Genomic DNA, 27408 nt, shown 5'->3' with positions numbered 1-27408 from the left:
TTCGATAACTAGCCAAATCGGTCCAAGCATTTTGGAGTTATGGCCCTTAAATTACCGAAAAATCGGCCTTTTTGCTCTTGTCCGCACTCATAGTTGAAGATTTCTCATTCGATCTTCACCAAATTAGAACAAAATGTTTTTGACCATAAGACCTTGGACAAGTTCGGTATTGAGCCAAATCCGTCCAGGCATTTTGGAGTTCTGGCCCTTGAATTGTAGTGAGTAAACAGTATATATAGACTGACTTGCTATTTAGATGATTAGGCAGTTGTGGGAGACATCCGCTTCTCAAAAGCAGCTGTAGTTTAGGGTATGGGTTTAATTATTAGTTATAATATGAGTAATTATATGTGTATTCTCTGTTTCTGTAATAAGAAAAGAAAAATTGCATATAACTCATTAATGGTGTCATCTCTCTTGTTTAGGGTCAAGGTCACTTATTTTGATCTAGTGACCTACTTTTTTGTTTTTAACCTACAACATTCAAATTTGGACCACATGTATAGTTTTGAGTGGCTAGATGAACCTTCACATGAGTTAACCTTGACCTTGACCTAGTGACCTATTTTCACATTTATGTAGCTGCAGCCTTCAAATTTGGACCACATGCATAGGTTTGTGTACCGAAATAAACTTTGACTTTGACATTGACCTAGTGACCTACTTTCACATTTTTGAAGGTACAGGCTTCAAATTTGGACCACATGCATAGTTTTTGTGTACCGAAATGAACTTTGACCTTGACATTGACCTAGTGACCTACTTTCACATTTCTCAAGCTACAGGCTTCAAATTTTGACCACATGCATAGTTTTGTGTTCTGAATTGAAATTTGACCTTGATTTTTACCTGGTACCCTCTTTCACATTTCTCAAGCTACAGCCTTCAATTTTGAAGCACATGCATAGTTTTGTGTACCGAAATGAACTTTGACCTTGGAATTTATCTAGTGACCGTCTTTCACATTTCTCAAGCTACAGCTTTCAAATTTGGACAGCATGCATGGACCACATGCACAGTTTTGAAATGAACTTTGACCTTGACTTGACCTAGTGACATATTTGTGCTTTGCTCATAGCACATTCATATATTGACCAATCTCTTTTTTGGTATGTAAGTACCTTGCATGGAGCCAAAATTACTAATTGGTATTAGAGGTCACTGGATTCTGACATAGTTACCTACTTTTAGGATTTTGATCTAGTCTTCAAATTTGGAACAGTCAAAAATGATGCGTGGTGGGTGCCGAGATCACTCTGTGATCTCTTGTTTACAAAATTATGCCCCAGTATCTCAGTACCCGCTAATGGTAATAGATTGAACCTCCACACGCTTGTTCACTGTCATGATCTGACATGCAGTGCACAGGTTCCATAACTCTACTTTGCATTTTACAAAATTATGCCCCTTTTTCCAACTCAGTTGTTTTTGGTTAAGTTTTTGTATCTAAACTGGTATCTCAGTACCCACTGATGGAAATGGATTGAAACTTCACACACTTGTTCACTGTCATAACTCTGCAGTTTTACAGAATTATTTCCCTTTTTAGCTCACCTGAACACAAAGTTGGTACCAAAATGTTAGCATTTGAAAACATTCGACAGTTATAGATTTCCAGACATTTTCAAACTTTATACATGTATTAATGTCTTCATGAATTATATGATATATAGTTTGATTTATACACTTTGTTAGTATTATGCCCTATTACTTAAAAGATGTTGAATTGGCATGCAGTATGTTTTGTGAAAAATGTTCCTAGGCGGGGTAACGTTGATAACCCTGTTACAAATTCTTGTTTAAGTAGCACTTATGGTACATGTATGTGTAACATTTGTTCTAAGATATTGTGCTGTATTTCAGGTGATTGTTCCCCTACCCTCGTTTAAAGCAGATACTAGAGACCCTTTAGATGACAGTGAGATGGGTCAGGAAAGGGTGAGTTATACTTCAAAAACATTTCATTTTATGGGTAAAGCATTACATGATTGTTATATAACACATGTGTGTTGTGTACCTGATGTTTTGTTTGGGATTTCACTCAGCCAGACCAGAGTTAAAGTCCTTCACTTAGTTACGATATAAATTAAATGCTTAAAAGTTTGTGTTGTTTATGTCTTAAAAATATTTCACCAAAGGTCATAAAACCATGTACATGGTGTATGATCAAACCTATACTTAACTTTACTGCTAAGCACCTAACTTCCGATATGTTTTGAGTAAACAAGGTAAGTCAGATTTGTAGTGACCTCATTAATTTTTTCATCTATTTATGCTTAAATTTACCTTTATCGTATAACTGAAATGACTGGCATAGCATTTTCTATGTGGTAAATAAAGCAGTTTTCATTTCCTGTTATCTCCAAAGAAGATGACACATGTGCTTAAATATTTTGTTTATTCTTGATTCCTTGTACTTCGAACTTCTTCTGCTGTTGAGTTAAATAATATTTAGTATCAGCATACTTTCTATGTAAGAGAACACTGGGAAACACATTTACTAATTGCAAAATTCATCATTTTTAGCTCATATGATTTTTTTTGGGGGAAAAAAGAGTTACTGGTACTGATACCCGAACAGAAAATGAGGTTTTTTACCTGTAACTTTTTATGCCCCCAAAGGGAGGCATATAGTTTTTGAACCGTCTGTCTGTCGGTCTGTCAGTCTGTCAGCATTTTTCGTGTCCGGTCCATATCTTTGTCATCGATGGATGGATTTTCAAATAACTTGGCATGAATGTGTACCACAGTAAGACGACGTGTTGCGCGCAAGACCCAGGTCTGTAGCTCAAAGGTCAAGGTCACACTTAGACATTAAAGGTTATTGCATTGATGGGCGTGTCCGGTCCAGATCTTTGTCATCGATGGATGAATTTTCAAATAACTTGGCATGAATGTGTACCACAGTAAGACGATGTGTCGCGCGCAAGACCAAGGTCCGTACCTCAAAGGTCAAGGTCACACTTAGACATTAAGGGATAGTGCATTGATGGGCGTGTCCGGTCCATATCTTTGTCATCGATGGATGGATTTTCAAATAACTTGGCATGAATGTGTACCACAGTAAGACGACGTGTCATGCGCAAGACCCAGGTCCGTAGCTCAAAGGTCAAGGTCACAGATGTTAAAGGTCTTTTTTCATGATAGTGCATTGATGGGCGTGTCCGGTCCATATCTTTGTCATTCATGCATGGATTTTAAAATAACTACGCATAAATGTGTGACACAGTAAGACGACGTGTCGCGCGCAAGACCCAGCTCCGTAGGTCAAAGGTCCTAAACTCGAACATCGGCCATAACTATTCATTTAAAGTGCCATCGGGGGCATGTGTCATCCTATGGAGACAGCTCTTGTTTATTTCTGCAATTTGTAATCAATAGTCGGTATCAAAGTAAAACTTAACATTTGCTGAAAACTTCACATAATTCAAATTTATATTTAGGTAGCAAACTCACACGAAGTGAGGCTCTGAAAGGAGTTTGTAAAATGGGGACTGTACGAATGTTGACTGATGATAAATTCGACCACTTTTTCATTTACATAATTTTTTTCGTAGTATTGTATTGAAACTTTCCTCAAAAAGCTGCAACAGTCATTCCTGATCAAGTAATGAAAAGTGACCCAATGTCAGGCCATCATGTGGCGACAGTAAGCATGTGCAATAAAACACCCGCTTCCTCAGTAATTTTGGATAAATATTTTTTATACAGATAAATGTTAGTCATTTATTTATACAGAATATTTATGCCCCATATTTACCAATTTTGTTTTTAGCTCACCTGTCACAAAGTGACAAGGTGAGCTTTTGTGATGGCGCTGCGTCCGTCGTCCATCCGTGCGTCCGTCCGTAAACTTTTACTTGTGACCACTCTAGAGGTCACATTTTTAATGGGATCTTTATGAAAGTTGGTCAGAATGTTCATCTTAATGATATCTAGGTCAAGTTCGAAACTGGGTCACGTGCCATCAAAAACTAGGTCAGTAGGTCTAAAAATAGAAAAACCTTGTGACCTCTTTAGAGGCAATATTTTTCACAAGATCTTCATGAAAGTTGGTCTGAATGTTCACCTTGATGATATCTAAATCAGGTCTGAAACTGGGTCACATGCCATTAAAAACTAGGTCAGTAGGTCAAATAATAGAAAATCCTTGTGACCTCTCTAGAGGTCATATTTTTCATGGGATCTGCATGAAAATTGGTCAGGATGTTCATCTTGATGATATCTAGGTCAAGTTTGAAACTGGGTTACGTCCGGTCTAAAACTAGGTCAGTAGGTCAAATAATAGAAAAACCTTGTGACCTCTGTAGAGGCCATATTTTTCATTGGATCTGCATGAAAATTGATCAGAATGTTCATCTTGATGATATCTAGGTCAAGTTTGAAACCAGGTCAACTGCGTTCAAAAACTAGGTCAGTAGGTCAAATAATAGAAAATCCTTATGACCTTTCTTGAGGTCATATTTTTCGTGGGATCTGCATGAAAATTGGTCAGAATGTTTATCTTGATGATATTTAGGTCAAGTTCGAAACTGGGTCACGTCGATCCAAAACTAGGTCAGGAAGTCTAATAAAAGAAAAACCTTGTGATCTCTGTAGAGGCCATATTTTTCATGGGATCTGCATGAAAATTGGTCAGAATGTTCATCTTAATGATATGTAGGTCAGGTTCGAAACTGGGTCAAGTGCGGTCAAAAACTAGGTCAGTAAGTCAAATAATAGAAAAACCTTGTGACCTCTGTAGAGGCCGTATTTTTCATTGGATTTGCATGAAAATTGATCAGAATGTTCATCTTGATGATATCTAGGTCAGGTTCGAAACTGGGTCACGTGCGGTCAAAAACTAGGTCAGTAAGTCAAATAATAGAAAAACCTTGTGATCTCTGTAGAGGCCATATTTTTCATGGGATCTGTATGAAAATTGGTCAGAATGTTCATCTTAATGATATGTAGGTCAAGTTCGAATTGGGGTCACGTGCGGTCAAAAACTAGGTCAGTAAGTCAAATAATAGAAAAACCTTGTGACCTCTGTAGAGGCCATATTTTTCATGGGATCTGCATGAAAATTGGTCAGAATGTTCATCTTGATAATATCTAGGTCAAGTTCGAAACTGGGTCAAAAGCGGTCAAAAACTAGGTCAGTAGGTCAAATAATAGAAAAACCTTGTGACCACTCTAAAGGCCGTAGTTTTCATGGGATCTGTATGGAAGTTCGTCTGAATGTTCATCTTGATGATATCTAGGTCAAGTTTGAAACCGGGTCAACTGCGGTCAAAAACAAGGTCACTAGGTCTCAACATAGAAAGACCTTTTGACCTCTCTAGAGGCCATATTTTTCAATGGATCTTCATGAAAATTGGTGTGAATGTTCACCTTTATGATATCTAGGTCAAGTTCAAAACTGGGTCACATGCGGTCAAAACTAGGTCAGAACATATAAAAATAGAAAAACCTTGTGACCTCTCTGGAGGCCATGTTTTTCATGAGATCTTCATGAAAGTTGGTGAGAATGTTCACCTTGATGATATGTAGGTCAAGTACAAAACTGGGTCACATGCCTTCAAAAACTAGGTTATTATGTCAAATAATAGAAAAACCTTGAGACTTCTCTAGAGGCCATATTTTTTAATGGATCTTCATGAAAATTGGTCAGAATTTTTATCTTGATGATATCTAGGTCAGCTTCAGAAGTAGGTCACATGAGCTCAAAAACTAGGTCACTATGTCAAATAATAGAAAAAAACCGACGTCATACTCAGTTCATGTGGGGGCAGGTGAGCGATTCAGGACCATCATGGTCCTCTTGTTATTTACACCAGTCGGTGTTGTAAGTGGAAACTATTAGATGGTGTGTTCAATTTTATAAATAACCGATTGCAATCGAATATTTCCAAGGTGGTCACTTTTATCATCTGTCTGGGTTTATCATCAGTACCAGTATTGTCATCACTTGATTGGCGCTGGCTTCAGGGTTGCCTGGTTATGCTTCCCTTCAAAGAAGGAGGGGTATATTGTTTTGCGGATGTCGTTTGGTCGGTAGGTCTGTATGTAGACCAATCAGTTTCCAGATAATAACTCAAGAACGCTTGGGCCTAGGATCATGAAAGTTGATAGGAAGGTTGGTCATCACCTGCAGATGACACCTATTGATTTTGAGATCTGTTTGTCAAAGGTCAAGGTCACAGTGACCCTGAACAGTAAAACGGTTACCGGATGATAACTCAAGAACGCTTGGGCCTAGGATCATGACAGTTGATAGGGAGGTTGGTCATGACCAGCAGATGACCCCTATTAATTTTGAGGTCAGTACGTCAAAGATCAAGGTCACAGTGACCCGGAACAGTTAAACAGTTTCCGGATGATAACTCAAGATTGCTTGGGCCTAGGATCGTGAAAGTAGATAGGGAGATTGGTCATGACCAGCAGATGACCCCTATTGATTTTGAGATCAGTAGGTCAAAGGTCAAGGTCACAATGACCAGGAACAGTTAAATGGTTTCCGGGCGGTTACTCAAGAACGCTTGGGCCTAGGATCAGGAAAATTGATAGGGAGATTGATCATGACCAGCAGATGACCCCTATTGATTTTGAGGTCATTAGGTCAAAGTTCAAGGTCACATTGGCCAGGAACAGTTAAACGGTTTCTGGACGATAACTTGAGAACGCTTGGGCCAAGGATCATGAAAGATGAAAGAGAGGTTCATCATGACCAGCAGATGACCCCTATTGATTTTGAATTAAGTAGGTCAAAGGTCAAGGTTACAGTGACCCGGAACATTTAAACCGTTTTCAGACAATAACATGAGAACGCTTGGGCCTAGGATCATGAAACTTGATAGGGAGGTTGGTCATGACCTGTAGATGACCCCTATAGATTTTGAGGTCAGTAGGCTAAAGGTCAAAGTCACACAGAACATCTAAACTGTTTTCGAACGATAACTTCAGAACACTTTGGCCAAGGATCACGAAACTTAATAGGGAGGTTGCCCCTATTGACAGGGTTGCCACTTACCTTGAAAAGTCAGGGGGAAATGATTTTTTTTCAAGGTCAGTGAATTGTCAGGGAAATCTTGATAATAGTCAGTGAAAAATGAAATTTTAGAAAAGTCAGGGAAAAATGAAATTCTGGGTCGACTTTAAAATGTTCAAGCAGTATTTATAAGTATTTCCAAACACATTTTGGTGTAATTATGTATAAACAGATTTAAATATGTTTGAATCAATTTCGTTTCATGTGTTGGTGTGCCGTAAAAGGTCACTATGGTTAAAAATAGGTTTTCAACTATCAAACTTTAAAAATCTTCTTCTCTGAATCCATAATAGCTAGAGCCTTGATATTTATATAAACCTAACTCTGTATTTGTACCTTTACTTATATACAAACACACTTGAAGCCTTTTACACAGGTTGGCGCTTTAGGGTCATTACCCTCTTGTTTGTCTATTCCATCCCCATAAGCAGGATTTGAAGCAAATAAATATGTTATCTGCTACTGTATTACAGTTGGTTTATCACAGAAGCATCAGATGTTCGCAAATTAGGCAGATGAGATCAGAAATTGGCTATTTTGTTGATTGCATACTTCTTTCAGGCTTCATGACGACAAAGTTTTTGTGATAATAGGGCCAAATAATATATTTCAAACCAGATATTTCACACATATGATGCTTTATCATATTTGTGTTGAATAGCATTTTGCTTTTTGTACCCCCCCGACAATAAAGTTATAAGGGGGGGTATACTGGTTTCAGGTGTCTGCCTGTCCGTCTGTCTGTCCGTAGACACAATCTTGTGTGCACCATCTCTCCTCATCCCCTTGACATAATTTAATGAAACTTCACACAAGTGATCAGTAACAACAGTAGTTGTGCATGGGGCATGTTAGGTTCTTTCAGAAAAAAAATTGCAGAGTTACGGGACTTTGTTTTTGTTACTATACTATTTACATAGACACAATCTTGTGCGCACCATCTCTCCTCATCCCCTTGACACAATTTAATGAAACTTCACACAAGTGATCAGTAACAACAGTAATTGTGCATGGGGCATGTTAGGTTCTTTTAACAACAAAAATTGCAGTGTTACAGGACTTTGTTTCTTGTTAACATACTATGTACATACAGTCTGCATATGCAATCTTGTGCGTGCCTAATCTTCCGAACCCTTGCACACAATTTAATAAAACTTCACACAAGTGATCAGTACCAACCCTAGTTGTGCATGATGCATGTTAGGTTCTTTTAGATAAATATTCTGCATAGTTATGGCACCTTGTTTTTTTGTTACTATACTGTATACATAGTCTATATACATACAATCCACATAATTATGCAATCTTGTGTGCGTCAAATTGCAATGTACTGTGTCAGTGCATGCGGGGGGTACATTCATCACCTTTAGTGATAGCTCTAGTTTCAGGAATGTTTGTAATTGTGTCATATTGAACAGAAACAGAAGTTGATCTACCTTAATTTTTCTTATCTTATGCACATCACCGGCACTGGATGTCGTGTAAATACACGGGTCTGCCCATTTGAAGGATTTTCATAAAGCAGTATTGATTATTAACCTCATTAAGAAGACTTGCAGAGTGTAAATCCCAGGTCACTAGGTTTATGCTCAAGGTCACACTTGGAAGGTCAAAAGTCTCATCACAACATTTCATTTTCCCTTTATCAAAGTTGCACCTGGGTTATTAAAGCAACTAACCCACACATTATGGTGTCAGATTTTAAAAAATCCTACGTTTGCTATATTCGTCTATATGCTGCATATTTGATGTTCTAACAATGTATTTTTCATCAAATTCTGTTGAAAATCTTTGTTTTCCTAATAAATGTAAAATAAAAACATTTGTTTACAATTTCTGATAAGGGTTTCCCTGGCTTATAAAAAAAATGGAATTCCCATCAGCAAGCACCTTGCAAACATCATGTGACAGTGAGAGAAAATAACACCAAACATGATTATCAATAGAGGGCACACGTAAAGGTACTAGTAAACTTTGATAATGTGGCAGGTGAGTCCAATAAGTCCAGGGGTGTTCAAAGGTAATCCTTCATACATCTATTGTGAAGCAAATATTGGATTTACCTGTATTGGAAAATAAACAGTGTCGACTGTATTGAGGTCAACTGCCACATTATCAAAGCTTACTAGTATGGCACAATATTATGACGTTTTGAAATATAAACAAACAAAACAATAACATAAAGTGAAGTCAGTACACTTAGCACGTTTACGATGCAGTCAGTGATTTCTCGTTGACCGAGCGGTTACGGTATTCGTATTATACTTTTTCGTGAAGAGTTCGATTCCCAAACCCATTAAATTTTGTCCTTAAAACTGTATTAAATTTCTGTTGCTTCAATACAATTCAATGAAGGCAAGATGAGTTAGTAAATCTAGTTCTAACATGTTCACTAAAATTATATATGTCACAATTGACACGTAATTGTGTTTAAATACACTCCACCTTTAATATTATCTAACGTTTTTAGCTTGACTATTTGAAGATCCTACTCACCTTGGTGTCGGCATCACACCTTGGTTAAGTTTTTCGTACCAGTCCACCGTTTTAGCTCACCTGAGCAATGCTCAGGTGAGTTTTTGTGATAGCTTGATGTCCAGCATTCGTCGTCTGTCAACATTTAGCTTGTGTATGCAATAGAGGCTGTATTTTTCAACTGATCTTCATGAAATTTTGTCAGAATGATTACCTTGATAATATCTAGGCCAAGTTCGAAAATGGGTCATCTGGGATCAAAAACTAGGTCACTAGGTCAAATCAAAGAAAAACCTTGTGTATGCGATAGAGGCTGAATTTTATAATTGATCTTCATGAATTTTGGTCAGAATAATTGCCTTGATGAAATCTAGGTCAGGTTAGAACATGGGTCATCTGTGGTCAAAAACTAGGTCACTAGGTCAAATCAAAGATGAACCTTGTGTATGCGATATAGAGGCTGTATTTTTCAATTGAGGTTCATGAAATTTGGTCAGAATGATTGCCTTGATCAAATCTAGGTTAAGTTCAACATTTTTAGGCATCAAAACCCAAAATATTTTTCGCCCTTTTTGACCTCTTTTTATACGCCTGTCTCTGAAAGAGCGGGGCGTATTATGTGAACACCTGTGGCGACGGGCGGCCTCCAAAAGCATGTCCGCTCTGTAAGTCAAACAGTTTTCATCCGATCTTCACCAAACTTGGTGACAGTGTTTGTGGGCATAATATCTCGGGCAAGTTTGATAACCAGCAAAATCCCCCCCAGGCACTCTTGAGTTATGACCCTTGAATTACTCAGAATCTGCAAATTTAGCCTTGTCCCCCTCTAAGTCAAATAGTTTTCATCCGATCTTCAACAGACTTGGTTACAATGTTTATGGGCATAATTTCTCGGCCAGGTTCAATAACCAGCAAAATCGCCACAGGCACTCTTGGATTATGGCCCTTGAATTACTTGAAACATTGCGAATTTATCCTTGTCCGCTCTCTAAGTCAAACAATTTTCATCTGATCTTCCACAATCTAACAGGTAATGTTTGTCAGCATAAAATCTCAGCCAAGTTCGATAACCAGCCAAATCGACCCAGGCACTCTTGGATTATGGCCCTTGAATTAGGCCAAATTCGATGACGGGCATATTTTGTGACAGTCTGCCACTCTTGTTGACCCTAATTTTTTTGCCCCCAAAGGTGGGCCATATTAAAATCGCACTGTCCGTCCGTGCTTGAGTCGGTGCATCCAGTAAATTCTTGTCCGGGCTGTAACTCTTCCATCCATAAAGGGATTTTGAAATAACTTGGCATAAATGTTCACCATAATGAGACGACGTGTCATGCGCAAGACCCAGACCCCTAGCTCCAAGGTCAAGGTCACACTTAGAGGTCAAAGGTTAACATGGTCTGTTTCGTGTCTGGTCCATAACTCTGCCATCCATGAAGGGATTTTGAAACAACGTTGCATAAATGTTTACAATAATAAGACAACATGTCATGTGCAAGACCAAGACCCCTAGCTCAAAGGTCAAGGTCACACTTTGAGGTCAAAGGTTAAGGTCACACTTTGAGGTCAAAGGTTAACATGGTCTGTTTCTTGTCTGGTCCATAACTCTGCCATTGATGAAGGGATTTTGAAATTACTTGGCATAAATGTTCCCTATAATGAGATGAGGTGTCATGTGCAAGACCCAGACCCCTAGCTCCAAGGTCAAGGTCACACTTAGAAGTCAAAGGTGTTTCTTGTCTGTTCCATAACTCTACCATTTATCAAGGGGTTTGAAAATAATGTTAACCATATTGAGAAGATGTGTCACACTTATGACCGAGGCCGCTTAGGTCAAGGTCACAAAATGATATGTGATTTTTTCCGCATACAATTGTGGCATTCTTTGGCCTACTTAGGGGGCATTTGTCACCAATAGTGACAACTCTTGTTTAAATATATATTGTATAGTGTCATTTGACCTTATATTTAGCGAAGGGATTTTTCATTGTGCATGCACAACTTTTTTTAGGGTATTTTTAATATTTTAGGTATTTTTACTAACTTTTTATTATTAGTCCTATGTAAAAAGTAAATACATTTTCCTGTGGTAACATGTGTCGGTAGGACTATTCTTATACGCCCGTTTGAAAAATGGGACATATTATGAGAACGCCCCTGGCTGGCGGATGGGCGGGCGGGCGGCATCCATAGACTTTGTCCAGAGCATATCTTCTTCATGCATGGAGGGATTTTGATGAAACTTGGCACAGTTGTTCACCATCATGAGATGGAGTTCATGCGCAAGAACCAGTTCCCTAGGTCTAAGGTCAAGGTCGCACTTAGAGATCAAAGGTCAAATTAAAGAATGACTTTGTCCGGAGCATATCTACTTCATGCATGGAGAGATTTGGATTTAACTTGGCACAATTGTTCACCATCATGAGACGGAGTGTCTTGCGCAAGAACCAGATCCCTAGATCTAAGGTCAAGGTCACACTTAGAGGTCAAAGGATACAAGAATGAAAACTTTGTCCGGAGCATTTCTTCTTCATACATGGAGGGATTTTGATATAACTTGGCACAAATGTTCACCACCACGAGATGGAGTGTCTTGCGCAAGAACCAGGTCCCTAGGTCTAAGGTCAAGGTCACACTTAGAGGCAAAAGGTCAGATGCAAGAATGACTTTTTCCGAAGCATTTCTTCTTCATGCATGGAGGGAATTTGATGTAACTTGGCACAATTGTACACCATCATGAGACGAATCGTCATGCGCAGGTCCCTTCTTTAGAATTACTTCCCTTTGTTGTTACTATAAATAGCTTGTATTGTAACTTTTTCATTACTAGTCGAAGGGAAAAATCGAGACCACTTTTCTGTAGTACAACATGCATGTTACATCCAATTCTGGGGTGTATTTTGACATATCTCTACCTGGTAAGGATTTTTGTGTAGACTTATAATTTTTTGGGGGGGGATTTTTTTTTTTTTTTTTTTTTTTTTTTTTTTTTTTTTTTTTTTTAAGATTAACTTCCCTTAGTTGTTACTATAAATAACTTATATTGTAACTTTTTTATAATTGACCGTAGGGAAAAACCAAGACCACTTTTCTGTGGTACAACATAGATGCTACTTTCAAATTTTAGGTGTATTTTAAGGTATCTCTACCTGGTAAGGAGTTTTTATGTGGATTTAGAAAAACAAAAGAATTACAATAATTACTATCAAAAAATTAAAATTCCATTTGCAAATACAGGTGCTAGTGTAAAGAAATTTGCTGTGACGGGCGTATATTGTGACATTCTGGCACTGTTGTTTTGTATTCATTTTTAGTGTATCTCTAAGGCCATTATAAATTAATTGCTAGATTTTTATCCAAATTTTTTCCTAAATGGGAGGGTGACATTTTATTTTTATTTTTTATTTTTCTTAGCCGACGCTTTTATGATTGAATATGTATCTATACTCTTTATATCTTGCTATAGGGACTGTACAGATCAATTATTTTGATTAAAGAAGCAAAAATCGTATGTTAAGTGTACATGTTTGTCACATTTTGATACTTAGCTGGTAGATTCGAGGCATTCCTAGATGCCGACATAAGAATGGTAATTTAAGCGTCCGTTTTGGCACTTTTCTCAGCGTCTGCACTGGACTCATTGTCATTTATCACAAATTTTATATACGGTCCAAGAAATGAAACCACATGTGAAAGTCTAGTCAATAGGTTACACACTGTTTGGTCATGTTTACTTCCACCAGAAAACACGGATACAACTGTTGAAATCGTCTGCAACAGACGTCTTTCTATCTAATTTTCCCAATAAAAAATCGTTGAATAGATCAAGCAACGTATTGTCGTCGCTAAAACGGCAGGCATGCCAATCTTTTAAAACTTTCTGGCCTTTTTAGGCCTGAACAATTAAGAAAACCATTGTTATCTTTGCCGATTCCCATCTCCAGCTGTTTTTGTTTACTAATACACCGCCGGATATTATTGGTAAGTATAAACGCTGTACTGGACCGGTACTCTTACAGAACTCAGTTGAACATTTTCGTTTTTTGGTTTAATAAAATTTAGGGGGCGGGGGGTTTGAAGAGGGGGCGGGCGGGGATGAAAATCAAGTAATTATTTTATTGTCGCCTAATGTTGGATTTTTATATTTACCTCATCCTGGGCACATATATTAGTATTACTTACCTGTGCCGGGGAAGCCCAGGATGAAGTACTCCAAAGACGAAAAAAAAAAATTTAAGTAAAAAAAATAATTAAGTATTAAGTTTTTTTTACGTTTCAGAAAAAAGTTCTGCACAATTATAGGACTATGTTTTTTGTATGTTCGTACAGTCTGCATATACAATCTTGTGCAAACTAACTCTCCTCTTTCCCATGCTCACAATTTAATGAAACTTAACACAAGTGATCAGTAGTAATCCTAGTTGTGCATGTTGCATGTTAGGCTCTTTCAGAAAATAATTCTGCAGAGTTATGAGACTTTGTGTTTTGTTACTATGCTATATACATAGAGTCTGCATATGCAATCTTGTACGCGCCTAATCTCCGGAACCATTGCACACAATTTAATGAAACTTCACATAAGTGATCAGTACCAACCTTACTTGTGCATGATGCATGTTGGGTTCTTTCAGAAAAATATTCTGCAGCATTATTGTTATTATGCTATATACATTGAGTCTGTATACATAGAGTCGTGTGTACGTCAAATTGCAATGTACTGTGTCAGTGCATGTTGGGTGAACATTCATCAGCTTCAGTGACAGCACTAGTTTATACTAAACACAGTTGTTACCATTTACGATTCGATGTCATACCTATATTCAAGGTCAAACAGTCAAGGTCAGGTTTCGGAGTTCTTGTTTAAAATCAAAGTAAATTTGTAACTGGATCACTTAGTTACTAGGTTAAAAAACTAGGTCAGTAGGTCAATTTATTTAAAAACTTGGTAATTGATCTACAAGATCTACATTTGAATAATGTTTATTTCTGTTTTAGTCTGTGTTTTAGTGTCTCCATAAAATATATACATTTGTATTTTTCAGTTTGCCATGGAGATGGATGTTATTCTGCGATATTCACCTTTCAAAACTGATGATGATTTTTTTGCGCAGTTTGATCGTATAGAGGGTGATTCTGGTACTCTAGTCATGGTGTACAATATGAAACTGCTAGACAATGGTGACCCAGAGTTGGATATACTTACAGACCCACAGGACATCATACTGACAAATCCAGAGTCAGATTTTGACTCAGATGATGGGTAAAAGATTTTAATGGGCCTGGTTTTGAAAACCGGGATTCATGTAGTGTTTGAACTGTCAGTCATTCCATCCATCAATCACACTTTCTTGTGTATTTGACTCCTCTACATTTTAAGCTAACCTGAACCAGTGTTAGGTGTGAGCTGTTTTGTGATTACTCACCATCAATCGTCTGTCCTTCTATCAACATTTTTTCAGCTCGCCTGAACTTTGTTCAGGGTGAGCTATTAGTATAGGCAGATAGTCCATCGTCAGATGTCCTGCATCAACATTTTTACTTTAACATCTTCTCTGAAACTACAGGTCAGAATTACACCAAACTTGGTTAGTAACATATCTAGTTTGTTCAAATGGTTCACCTTGGCCCCCATTAGGGGCCGTCAGAGCTGAAAATAGGAAAAAAGAACTTCTCATGAACTGTTTCATGGATCTTCATCATACTTGGTCTGTAGCATCTTTATAAGGTCCTCTCCCAAATTTGTTCAGATAGGGGCACTTAGCCCCTTTTAAGGGCCACTAGAGCTAAAAATAGAAATACCTTTAAATGGCTTCTCATTAACCACTGGATGGACCTTCATTGAACTTGGTCTTTAGCATCTATAAGGTCCACTCCCAATTTTGTTCAAATGGGGGCACTTGGCCCCTTTTTTGGTCCACTAGAGCTTAAAATAAAAAAATACCTTTAACAGACTTCTTCTGATGAATCACTTGATGGATCTTCATCAAACATGGTCTGTAGCATAATTTTAAGGTCCTCTCCAAATTTTATTCAAATTGGGCACTTGGCCGCTTTTTTGGGCCGCTAGAGCTAAAAGTATAAAAACTTTTAAAAGACTTCTTCTCATGAATCTCTTGAAGGATTTTCATCAATCTTGGTCTGTAGCATCATTTTAAGGTCCTCTCCCAAATTTGTTCAAATGGGGGCACTTGGCTTCTTTTTTGGGCCAGTAGAAGAAAAAATAGAAATGCCTTTAAAAGACTTCTTCTCATGAACTGCTTGACGGACCTCAAACAAACTTGGTCAGTAGCATCATTATAAGATCCTCTCCAAATTTTTTTCAAATAGGGGCACTTGGCTCCTTTTAGGGACCCCTAGAGCTAAAATTAGAAATACCTTTAAACAACTTCTTCTCATGAACTACTTGATCTTCATTAAACTTGGTCTAAAAGGGGCCTGCTAGAACCAAAATTAGAAATATCTTTAAAAGACTTCATCGGATCTCTAAGAAACTTGGTCGGTAGCATCATAATGAGGTACTCTCCAAACTTTGTTCAAATGGGTGTGCTTGGCAAAAATGGGCCGCTAGAGCCAAAATTAGAAATACCTTATAAATAACTTCTCATGAACAGCTGGAAGGATCTTTATCAAACTTCGTCTGTAGCATCATTATAAGGTCCTTCCCCAAATTTATACTAATGGGGGCAGTCAGTCCACTAAAACTAAAATAGAAATGCCTTCAGAAGACTTCTCATGAACAGCTTGATGGATCTTCACCAAACTTGATTTGTAGCATTATTATAAGGCCCTTTATCAAATGTTTTCAACTTGGGGACACTTGTTCCATTTTAAAAGCCCCTAAATTATAAATATATTTAAACAAGTTCTGTTGAAAGACTAGATAAATTTCACCAGACTTGGTATGTAGGATCATTATTATAAGTGATCTAAGTAACTAAATGGATATGATTCAACTTAAAATAGTTGTTCAACATCATCACCCACCTCATATAACATAAGAGACATAATTCTTACACCAATAAATTTATGAATTATCTCCCCTTTTCACTTAGAATTTCAGGTTAAAGTTTTGATGCACTTTCACTCTATCTCAGTTATTACTGACTGGATTTGATTCAAACTTAAAATATTTGTTCCATCTTATCACCCTCATCATATGACACAAGGTGCATAACTCTGGTACCAATTTTTCTTGAATTATGTCCTCTTTTACTTAGAATTTAAGGTTAATTTTGATGCATTTTCACTCTATCTTAGTTATTACTAAATGGATTTGATTCAAACTCCAGTGGCAGCTCTAGCTTCCTCAGATGTGCACAGTTTCACTACCCAGCATCGAAATAGTCAAGCGCGCTGTCTCCTGTGACAGCTCTTGTTTGCTTTGGGATTAACTCCTTTTACCAGAGGTTTATTTATAGGGGGAAAAAGCCCTGTTGTTGGTTTGTAGGCCAATAACTTCTGTTCTCATGTAAACTTGTAATCTCACCTGAGCAATGCTCAGGTGAGTTTTTGTGATCGCTCGATGTCCGGCGTCTGTCGTCTGTCTGTCTGTCGTCTGTCTGTCAACATTTAGCTAGTGTATGCGATAGAGGCTGTATTTTTCAACTGATCTTCATGAATTTTGGTCAGAATGATAACCTTGATGAAATCTAGGCCGAGTTTGAAAATGGGTCATCCAGGATCAAAAACTAGGTCACTAGGTCAAATCAAAGAAAGACCTTGTGTATGCAATAGAGGCTGTATTTTTCAATTATCTTCATAAATTTTGGTCGATTACCTTGATGAAATCTAAGCCGAATTCGAAAATGGGTTATCTGGGGTCAAAAACTAGGTCACTAGGTCAAATCAAAGAAAACCCTTGTGTATGCAATATAGAGTCTGTATTTTTCAATAATCTTCATAAATTTTGGTCAGAATAATTATCTTGATGAAATCTAGGCCGAGTTTGATTATGGGTCATCTGGGGTCAAAAACTAGGTCACTAGGTCAAATCAAAGAAAAACCTTGTGTATGCCATAGAGGCTGTATTTTTTAATTAATCTTTATGAATTTTAGTCAGAATGATTACATTGAGGAAATCTAGGTTTATTTCGAAAATGGGTCATCTGGGGTCAAAAACTAGGTCACTAGGTCAAATCAAAGAAAAACCTTTTGTATGCAATAGAGGCTGTATTTTTCAATTAATCTTTATGAATTTTGGTCAAAATGATTGCATATATGAAATATAGGTCAAATGCAAATATAGGTCATCTGGGGTCAAAAATTAGGTCACCAGGTCAAATCAAAGGAAAACCTTTTGTATGCGATAGAGGCTGTATTTTTCAGTTGATTTTCCTGAAATTAAGTCAGAATGATTGCCTTGATGAAATCTAGATAGAATTAGAATATGGGTCCTCTGGGGTCAAAAAGTAGGTCACTAGATAAAATCAAAGAAAAACCTTGTGTATGCGATAAAGGCTGTATTTTTATGCCCCCGAAGGGAGGCATAATAGTTTTCAACTGTCCGTCCGTTAGTTCGTTAGTTAGTTCGTTCGTTTGTCACAACGTTAACTTTTTGCATGAAGGCACTTTACTTGCAAATCACTGCACCCAGGACCTTCAAACTTCACATGCTGATAGTACTTATTGAGTATACCACCCCTACTGACTTTGGGGTCACCAGGTCAAAGGTGAAGGTCACATGGGCCAACGTTAACTTTTTGCATGAAGGCACTTTACTCGCTAACCACTGCACCCAGGACCTTCAAACTTCACATGCTGATAGTACTTATTGAGTACACCACCCCTACTACTTTTGGGTCACCAGGTCAAAAGTCAAGGTCACAGGGGCCAACGTTAACTTTTTGCATGAAGGCACTTTACTCGCGAACCACTGCACCCAGGACCTTCAAACTTCACATGCTGATAGTACTTATTGAGTACACCACCCCTACTGACTTTGGGGTCACCAGGTCAAAGGTCAAGGTCACAGGGGCCAACGTTAACTTTTTGCATGAAGGCACTTTACTCGCGAACCACTGCACCCAGGACCTTCAAACTTCACTTGCTGATAGTACTTACAGAGTACACCACTGTTACTGACTTTGGGGTCAAAGGTCAAGGTCACAGGGGCCAACATTAACTATTTGCATGAAGGCACTTTACTCGCGAACCACTTCACCCAGGACCTTCAAACTTTACATGCTGATAGTACTTTATGAGTACACCAACCCTACTGACTTTGGGGTCACCAGGTCCAAGGTCAAGGTCACAGGGGCCAACGTTAACTTTTTGCATGAAGGCACTTTACATGCGAACCACTTCACCCAGGACCTTCAAACTTTACATGCTGATAGTACTTATTGAGTACACCACCCCTACTGACTTTGGGGTCACCAGGTCAAAGGTCAAGGTGCTGCGGGGGCATTTGTCACCATTAGTGACAGCTCTTGTTCAACTGATTTTCATGAAATTTTGTCGGAATGGTAGCCTTGATGAAATCTAGGTCAAGTTTGAATATGGGTCATCTGGGTTCAAAAACTAGGTTACTAGGTCAAATCAAGGAAAAACCTTGTGTATGCAATAGGGGCTGCATTTTACACTGGATTTTCATAACATTTGGTCAGAATGGTTGCCTTGATGAAATCTAGGTCAAGTGTGAATATGGATAGTCTGGGGTCAAAAACTAGGTCACTAGGTCAAATCAAAGAGAAACCTTGTGTATGTGATAGAGGCTGTATTTTTCAATTGATCTTCATGAAATTTGGTCAGAATGATAGCCTTGATGAAATCTAGGTCAAGTTCGAATATAGGTCATCTGGTGTAAAAAACTAGGTCACTAGTTCAAATAAAAAAATACTTGTTTATACTTAACATTTTTGCTCCAATTTTGATGATAATTTGTCAGAATGTTTTTTTCCATGAAATCACTAGGTCAAACATGTTTACACTGTTACGGTGTGTTTCTCAGGTGAGTGACCTAGGGCCATCTTGGCCCTCTTGTTTTTCTTTTGCAGTTAATAACTTTGCTATGCAAGAATAGAATAGATACAGTCAAACTTCATTGACTCAAACTCTGAACATTCGTACAACACCTTCTGATTGAACTTGTTGTCAGGTCCCGGCGAAATGCCTGTATATTATATTTTGTTCGATGGCTCGAACAACTGATAACTCGGAACAAATTTTGCTGGTTCCATCGACTTCAAGCGAACAAAGTTTGACTGTATTGGAAAGAAAGTTGGCACAAACTTTCACCATAAAAAGCTAATATCTCATGCACAAAACCAGAGGTCAAGGTCACCGAGGTCAAATGTTGTCAGTGTCTGTTTTGTTTCTGTTCCATTACACTGCCATCCATCAAGGGATTTTGTCATGCGCAACTCCAAGACACCTTTTTCAAACGTCAACATTACTTTTGTTCTTAAAGAAAACACAGCCCATTGTTTACAATGTCATTATTGATGCACACATAAAATTGATAAAAGTATCAAATTTAAAGTACACAAAGGACACCAGGAATGGTCTCTTATTGTGTGTAAAGAAATTTAGTTTTAAACAAATCTCACTTGTTAGCTCACCTGTCACAAAGTGACAAGGTGAGCTTTTGTGATCGCGCGGTGTCCGTCGTCCGTCCGTGCGTGCGTCCGTAAACTTTTGCTTGTGACCACTCTAGAGGTCACATTTTTCATGGGATCTTTATGAAAGTTGGTCAGAATGTTCACCTTGATGATATCTAGGTCAAGTTCGAAACTGGGTCACGTGCCGTCAAAAACTAGGTCAGTAGGTCTAAAAATAGAAAAACCTTGTGACCTCTCTAGAGGCCATAATTTTCAGTGGATCTTCAAGAAAATTGGTCAGAATGTTCATCTTGATGATATCTAGGTCAAGTTTGAAACTGGGTCATGTGCGGTCAAAAACTAGGTCAGTAGGTCTAAAAATAGAAAAACCTTGTGACCTCTCTAGAGGCCATATATTTCACAAGATCTTCATGAAAATTGGTCAGAACGTTCACCTTGATGATATCTAGGTCAAGTTCGAAACTGGGTCACGTGCCATCAAAAACTAGGTCAGTAGGTCAAATAATAGAAAAACCTTGTGACCTCTCTAAAGGCCATATTTTTCATTGGATCTGTATGAAAGTTAATCTGAATGTTCATCTTGATGATATCTAGGTCAAGTTCGAAACTGGGTCAAGTGCCATCAAAAACTAGGTCAGTAGGTCTAAAAGTAGAAAAACCTTGTGACCTTTCTAGAGGTCATATATTTCACAAGATCTTCATGAAAGTTGGTCAGAACGTTCACCTTGGTGATATCTAGGTCAAGTTTGAAACTGGGTCACGTGCCTTCTAAAACTAGGTCAGTAGGTCAAATAATAGAAAAACCTTGTGACCTCTCTAAAGGCCATATTTTTCATGGGATCTGTGTGAAAATTGGTCTGAATGTTCATCTTGATGATATCTAGGTCAAGTTGGAAACTGGGTCACGTGCGGTCAAAAACTAGGTCAGTAGGTCTAAAAATAGAAAAACCTTGTGACCTCTCTAGAGGCCATATATTTCATGAAATCTTCATGAAAATTTGTCAGAATGTTCACCTTGATGATATCTAAGTCAAGTTCGAAAGTGGGTCACTTGCCATCAAAAACTAGGTCAGTAGGTCAAATAATAGAAAAACCTTGTGACCTAACTAGAGGCCATATTTTCCATGGGATCTGTATGAAAGTTGGTCTGAATGTTGATCTTTATGATATCTAGGTCAAGTTCGAAAGTGGGCCATGTGCAGTCAAAAACTAGGTCAGTAGGTCAAATAATAGAAAAACCTTGTGACCTCTCTGAAGACCATATTTTTCAATGGATCTTCATGAAAGTTTGTCTGAATGTTCATCTTGATGATATCTAGGTCAGATTCGAAACAGGGTCATGTGGGGTCAAAAACTAGGTCAGTAGGTCTAAAAATAGAAAAAACTTGTGACATCTCTAGAGGCCATACTTGTGAATGGATCTCCATAAAAATTGGTCAGAATGTTCACCTTGATGATATCTAAGTCAAGTTCGAAAGTGGGTCACGTGCCATCATAAAGTAGGTCAGTAGGTCAAATAATGAAAAAACGTTGTGACCTCTCTAGAGGCCATATTTTTCATGGGATCTGTATGAAAATTGGTCTGAATGTTCATCTTGATGATATCTAGGTCAAGTTTGAAACTGGATCAACTGCGATCAAAAACTAGGTCAGTAGGTCTTGAAATAGAAAGACCTTGTGACCTCTCTAGAGGCCATACCCTTGAATGGATCTTCATGAAAATTGGTCAGAATGTTCACCTTGATGATATCTAGGTAAAGTTTGAAACTGGGTCACGTGCCTTAAAAAACTAGGTCAATAGGTCAAATAATAGAAAAACCTTGTGACCTCTCTAGAGACCATATTTTTCAATGGATCTTCATGAAAATTGTTCAGAATTTTTATCTTGATAATATCTAGGTCAAGTTCAAAACTGGGTCACATGAGCTCAAAAACTAGGTCACTATGTCAAATAATAGAAAAAACGACGTCATACTCAAAACTGGATCATGTGGGAAGAGGTGAGCGATTCAGGACCATCATGGTCCTCTTGTTGCTAAAAGTGCTAAGGTATGTGGTATCTGCAAAAATGAATGTTAATAAGTAGTTATCCCAATTGTTTCATTAGTAAAAATAAAAGAATAGTCACAGTTTAATTCAAAAGCAGGGCTAAATCAAATGTTGTCTTCTGATTCTCATTATTTATTAACATTTAGCAATATCATTGTAACATTGAACGTTTAAATCTTGGTTTGCAGGTTAATGGCCGAAAGGAAGTCTTTCAGATCATATGTGGCTGTGTTGTATATGGACCCTAGAATGAAAGTTTATATTCAAGGGAAAAAAGTGCGAACTAGAAAACTTACCTCGTGTTTATATAAACCTAAACTCTATAAATACACATCAAATAGATTTAAGTCTAGAGCAGAAACCGAAGCTAAGAAAGCCTTAGAAGAAGCCAAAGCAGCTGAATTAAGAGCCAAAGAGGCACAAAGTAGAGCAAAGGATTTGGAAGGTAGAACCAAAAGCCTGTCAAAAGCACAATTAGTAAGTGATTGTTTTTAAAAGTTATCAAAACAAGAAATGTTCATATTCATGCCTCTTTTTCAAAGAAAAAGGGGTATACTGTTTTGCTCATGTTGATCTGTCATTATGTCTCCCCCCCCCCCTTCTCTGGGGGAGACATATTGTTTTTGCCCTGTCCGTCCTTCCGAGCTCACATTTGCATACTTAGGTGGCTATAGGAACAATAGGTAACTGTACTTTTTCTTTGATGTCATTCATTCCCTAAGGCTTTTATGTGGCTATTTTTCTCTTACATGGCAAAAGAACAATAGAGAGAACAAAAGAGTAGCCACATAAGTATCCATATGTAGGAACGTCCGTCCGTCCGTACGTCACACTTCATTTCCGAGCAATAACTGGAGAACCATTTGACCTAGAACCTTCAAACTTCATAGGGTTGTAGGGCTGCTGGAGTAGACAACCCCTATTGTTTTTGGGGTCACTCCGTCAAAGGTCAAAGTCACAGGGGCCTGAACATTGAAAACCATTTCCGGTCAATACCTAGAGAACCACTTGACCCAGAATGTTGAAACTTCATAGGGTGATTGGTCATGAAGAGTAGATGACTCCTATTGATTTTGGGGTCACTCTGTCAAAGGTCAAGGTCACAGGGGCCTGAACATTGAAAACCATTTCTGATCAATAACTAGAGAACCACTTGACCCAGAATGTTGAAACTTCATAGGATGATTGATCATGAAGAGTAGATGACCCCTATTGTTTTTGGGGTCACTCTGTCAAAGGTCAAGGTCACAGGGGTCTGAACATTGAAAACCATTTCCGATCAATAACTAGAGAACCACTTGACCCAGAATGTTGAAACTTCATAGGATGATTGGTCATGTAGAGTAGATGACCCCTTTTGTTTTTGGGGTCACTGCGTCAAAGGTCAAGGTCACAGGGGCCTGAACATTGAAAACCATTTCGATCAATAACTTGAGTACCACTTAACCCAGAATGTTGAAACTTCATAGGATGATTGAACATGCAAAGTAGATGACCCCTATTGATTTTGGAGTCCCTCCGTTAAAGGTCAAGGTCACAGGGGCCTAAACATTGAAAACCATTTCCGGTCAGTAACTTGAGAACCACTCGACCCATAATGTTGAAACTTCATAGGATGATTGTTCATGCGGAATAGATGACCCCTATTGTTTTTGGGGTCACTCCGTTAAAGGTCAAGGTCACAGGGCCCTGAACATTGATAACCATTTCTGAACAATAACTTCAGAACCTCTTTATTCAGAATATTGAAACTTAATAGGATGATTGGACATGCAGAGTAGATGACCCCTATTTATTTTGAGGTCACTTGATCAAAGGTCAAGGTCACAGGAGCCTGAACATGGAAAACAATTTCCGATCAATAACTTGAGAACCACTTGACCCAGAATGTTGAAACTTCATAGGATGATTGAACATGCAGAGTAGATGATCCCTATTGATTTTGGGGTCAGTCTATTAAAGGTCAAGGTCACAGGGGCCTGGTCATGTAAAATCATTTCTGGAGAATAACTTGAGAACCACTTGACCTAGAATGTTGAAACTTAATAGGATGATTGTACATGCAGAGTAAATGACCCCTATTTATTTTGAGGTCACTTGATGAAAGGTCAAGGTCACAGGAGCCTGAACAGTGACTTGAGAACCAATAGGCCAATAGTGTTGAAATTTAGCGGGATGACTGGACATGCCAAGTAGATGATCCCTATTGCAGCCAACCATCAGTGACTCTTTGACTTTCGCTCCTGACCCCTATTGACTTCTTGCCTATAGGACTTTGCATTGGGGGAGACATGTGCTTTTTTACAAAAGCAATTTCTAGTTAGACCATTGGTTCTGATCAATATCAAAGAGAATGCTTGGGCCAACAGTGGTCTGGAAAAACTGGATGTATTATATGATTACGCATGTCTGTCCACCCATCTGTCCATAATTTATGACCGGAGCATAACTTTATAACCATTAAAATTGTTGACTTTAGACTTGGCAAATAGGTAGATGGCGATGAGAACTGGCTCTGTAGGTCAAAGGTCAAGGTCACAAATTGAGCTAAAAGGTCAAGACTATGCATCCACAGTGAACATGAATCTGGTCTGTAGGTTTAATGTCAAGGTCGCAAACTGAGCTGAAAGGTCAAACCTGTTCATCATATTAAGTGTCCGGAGCATTCAAGGTATTACCGTAGGTAGGTGGTGATGAGACAATGTGCTTAACCAGGTTGGTAGGTCAAAGGTCAAGGTCACAGCAATGTGAAATCTGCCCATCATATTTAGTGTTCAGAGCATTACTTAAAATATATATTGTTTATTTGGCAGATCTCTTTTTTTGTTGGCTTGCAATTTTCTTTATGGAATTACTTCCTTTGTTGTTACTTTAACCCTTTTCCAATCATATCGCACCAATCCACCCTTATCGCTTATCCAACGAAACGCCTCAATCCGCCCTTGCTGTCTACAAACAATTCGCCTGAAACCGCCCGGATAATGCACTGTTTAATATTCGTCTTTTTCCGATTGAAAACGGCGAAAACTTATTGGTTTAAAAGTTTAATTCATTGGGAAAAGTTCATTTTACAATCATGCCCGAGTCTCGCTTTCAAAACGTTACTATTTATACAGCAAATTTTGGAAATCCCCAACTCATTTTCAGAAAATGAAATTGTACATTTACCAAAATGGCAGATAGCAATAGTGAATTCGAAGAATTTTTTCCATAGGATATTTACGAAATTCCACGTCGGGATCCAGATTCAGATGTGGATATTAGTGATATTTCGTCTGAGGAATTATAAAGTGACTCCGAATCGTCGGAAATAGAGGAATTATACTTGTGACAAATAGAAAATGACGTGGAAAGTGACACCCCTTTGGAAGACCTACGACAGTTGATGAATTATAGAAATTTGACTCGTAATATTTCATCGAGGTATGTTAGGGATTTTATTCGTGATGGCGAACCAAATTTGACTGAAATTTCAAATAGATTTTATAGGTTTTTTGACACGATGTTCGATCCAAATTTTTTTTTCATGATTGCTGAAGAAACCAAATTTTTTATGGATATACCAGGCAAGAAATTCAACATAAACAACAACAGTTGGACGGAAGGGGTGATGATGTTTGGGAGGCCCAGGGAGAAACAACGGCAAATGAAATGCACCTTTCTTCCTCCGTAATGATTATCATCGAAATACATAACCTCGTGTGGAAGATTTCTGGAGCTCCGATGACCAGAATGACTAGGTCACCAGGTCAAATCAAAGGAAAAGCTTGTTAACACTCTAGAGGTCACAATTTTGACCTAATCTTAATGAAACTTGGTCAGAATTTTACCCTCAATAAAATCTTGGATGAGTTCGATATTGGGTCATCTGGGTTCAAAAACTAGGTCAACTGGTCAAATCAAAGGAAAAGCTTGTTAACACTCTAGAGGTTACATTTTTGGCCCAATCTTAATGAAGCTTGGTCAGAATGTTACCCTCAATAAAATCTTGGACGAGTTCGATATTGGGTCATCTCGGGTCAAAAACTAGGTCACCAGATCAAATCAAAGGAAAAGCTTGATAACACTCTAGAGGTCACAATTTTGGCCCAATCTTAATGAAGCTTGGTCAGAATGTTACCCTCAATAAAATCTTGGCTGAGTTCGATATTGGGTCATCTGGGGTCAAAAACTAGGTCATGAGGTCAGATCAAAGGAAAAGCTTGTTAACACTCAGGAGGTCACAATTTTGGCCCAATCTTAATGAAACTTGGTCAGAATGTTACCCTCAATAAAATCTTGGATGAGTTTGATATTGGGTCATCTGGGATCAAAAACTAGGTCACTAGGTCGAATCAAAGGAAAAGCTTGTTAACACTGTAGAGGTCACATGTAAGACTATATCTTCTTGAAACTTGGTCAGAATGTTAATCTTGATGATCTCAAGGTCCGTTTTGAATCTGGGTCATGAAGGTTCAAAAACTAGGTCACTAGGTCAAATCAAAGGAAAAGCTAGTTAACACTGTAGAGGCCATATTTATGACCATATCTTAATGAAACTTGGTCAGAATGTTAATCATGATGATCTATAGGTCAGGTTTAAATCTGGGTCAGGTGGGGTCAAAAACTAGGTCATTAGGTTAAATCAAAGGAAAAGCTTGTTAACACTCTAGAGGCCAAATTTATGACTGTATCTTCATGAAACTTAATCAGAATGTTAATCTTGATAGTCTTTAGGTCAGGTTTGAATCTGGGTCATCCGGGGTCAAAAAGTAGGTCACCGGGTCAAATCAACGGAAAAGCTAGTTTACACTTTAGAGGCTACATTTATGACCATATCTTAATGAAACTTGGTCAGAATGTTGATCTCGATGATCTTTAGGTCAGTAGGTCAGGTGAGCAATACAGGGCCTTCATGGCCCTCTTGTTTAAAAATTTAATAGAAAATACAAAAAAAAACAAAAAAAAAAACAGTAAACAAATCAAGGAAGTGTTAGATGTAAATATTAATGGGAGACATTGTCATGTATATAGACAAACATTTCAACTATAATGTATAAAATACAATTTCATTTACAGTATATAGTATATTTTATGTGTATAATATATAATTATGAATGTATTGCAAGTGTTGTACATAATCAGAATTTAATTGTGCATAAATAATGTCAGTGTAAGATGTGATAAAATGGAAAATAAAGCAATAAAAAAAGGAATTCAGATCTCAGGAAATCAGCAAATATCAACTAAATGTCAATGACTGGAAATTATTAGTGTTACTTGAGTGGGGATTAAATAGACATACTCCCCACTGAG

The 27408-nt window shown here is 38.0% G+C and overlaps 1 protein-coding gene across 1 annotated transcript in view; it reads left to right on the top strand.

The window, feature by feature from the left end:
* LOC123533211 (ATPase MORC2A-like) overlaps positions 1-27408 on the top strand; it is a 361550-nt gene that overhangs the window by 90072 nt on the left and 244070 nt on the right. Inside the window, 3 exon segments of the mRNA XM_053519548.1 lie at positions 1864-1938; positions 14548-14765; positions 22302-22590. Of these exon segments, the coding sequence (XP_053375523.1) occupies positions 1864-1938; positions 14548-14765; positions 22302-22590 (582 nt within the window).

This window comes from Mercenaria mercenaria, chromosome 12 (assembly GCF_021730395.1).
Source record: "Mercenaria mercenaria strain notata chromosome 12, MADL_Memer_1, whole genome shotgun sequence".
NCBI lineage: Eukaryota > Metazoa > Mollusca > Bivalvia > Venerida > Veneridae > Mercenaria > Mercenaria mercenaria.
Note: the sequence above shows the minus strand (reverse complement) of the source record. Positions and strands in the feature narration are given on the sequence as shown.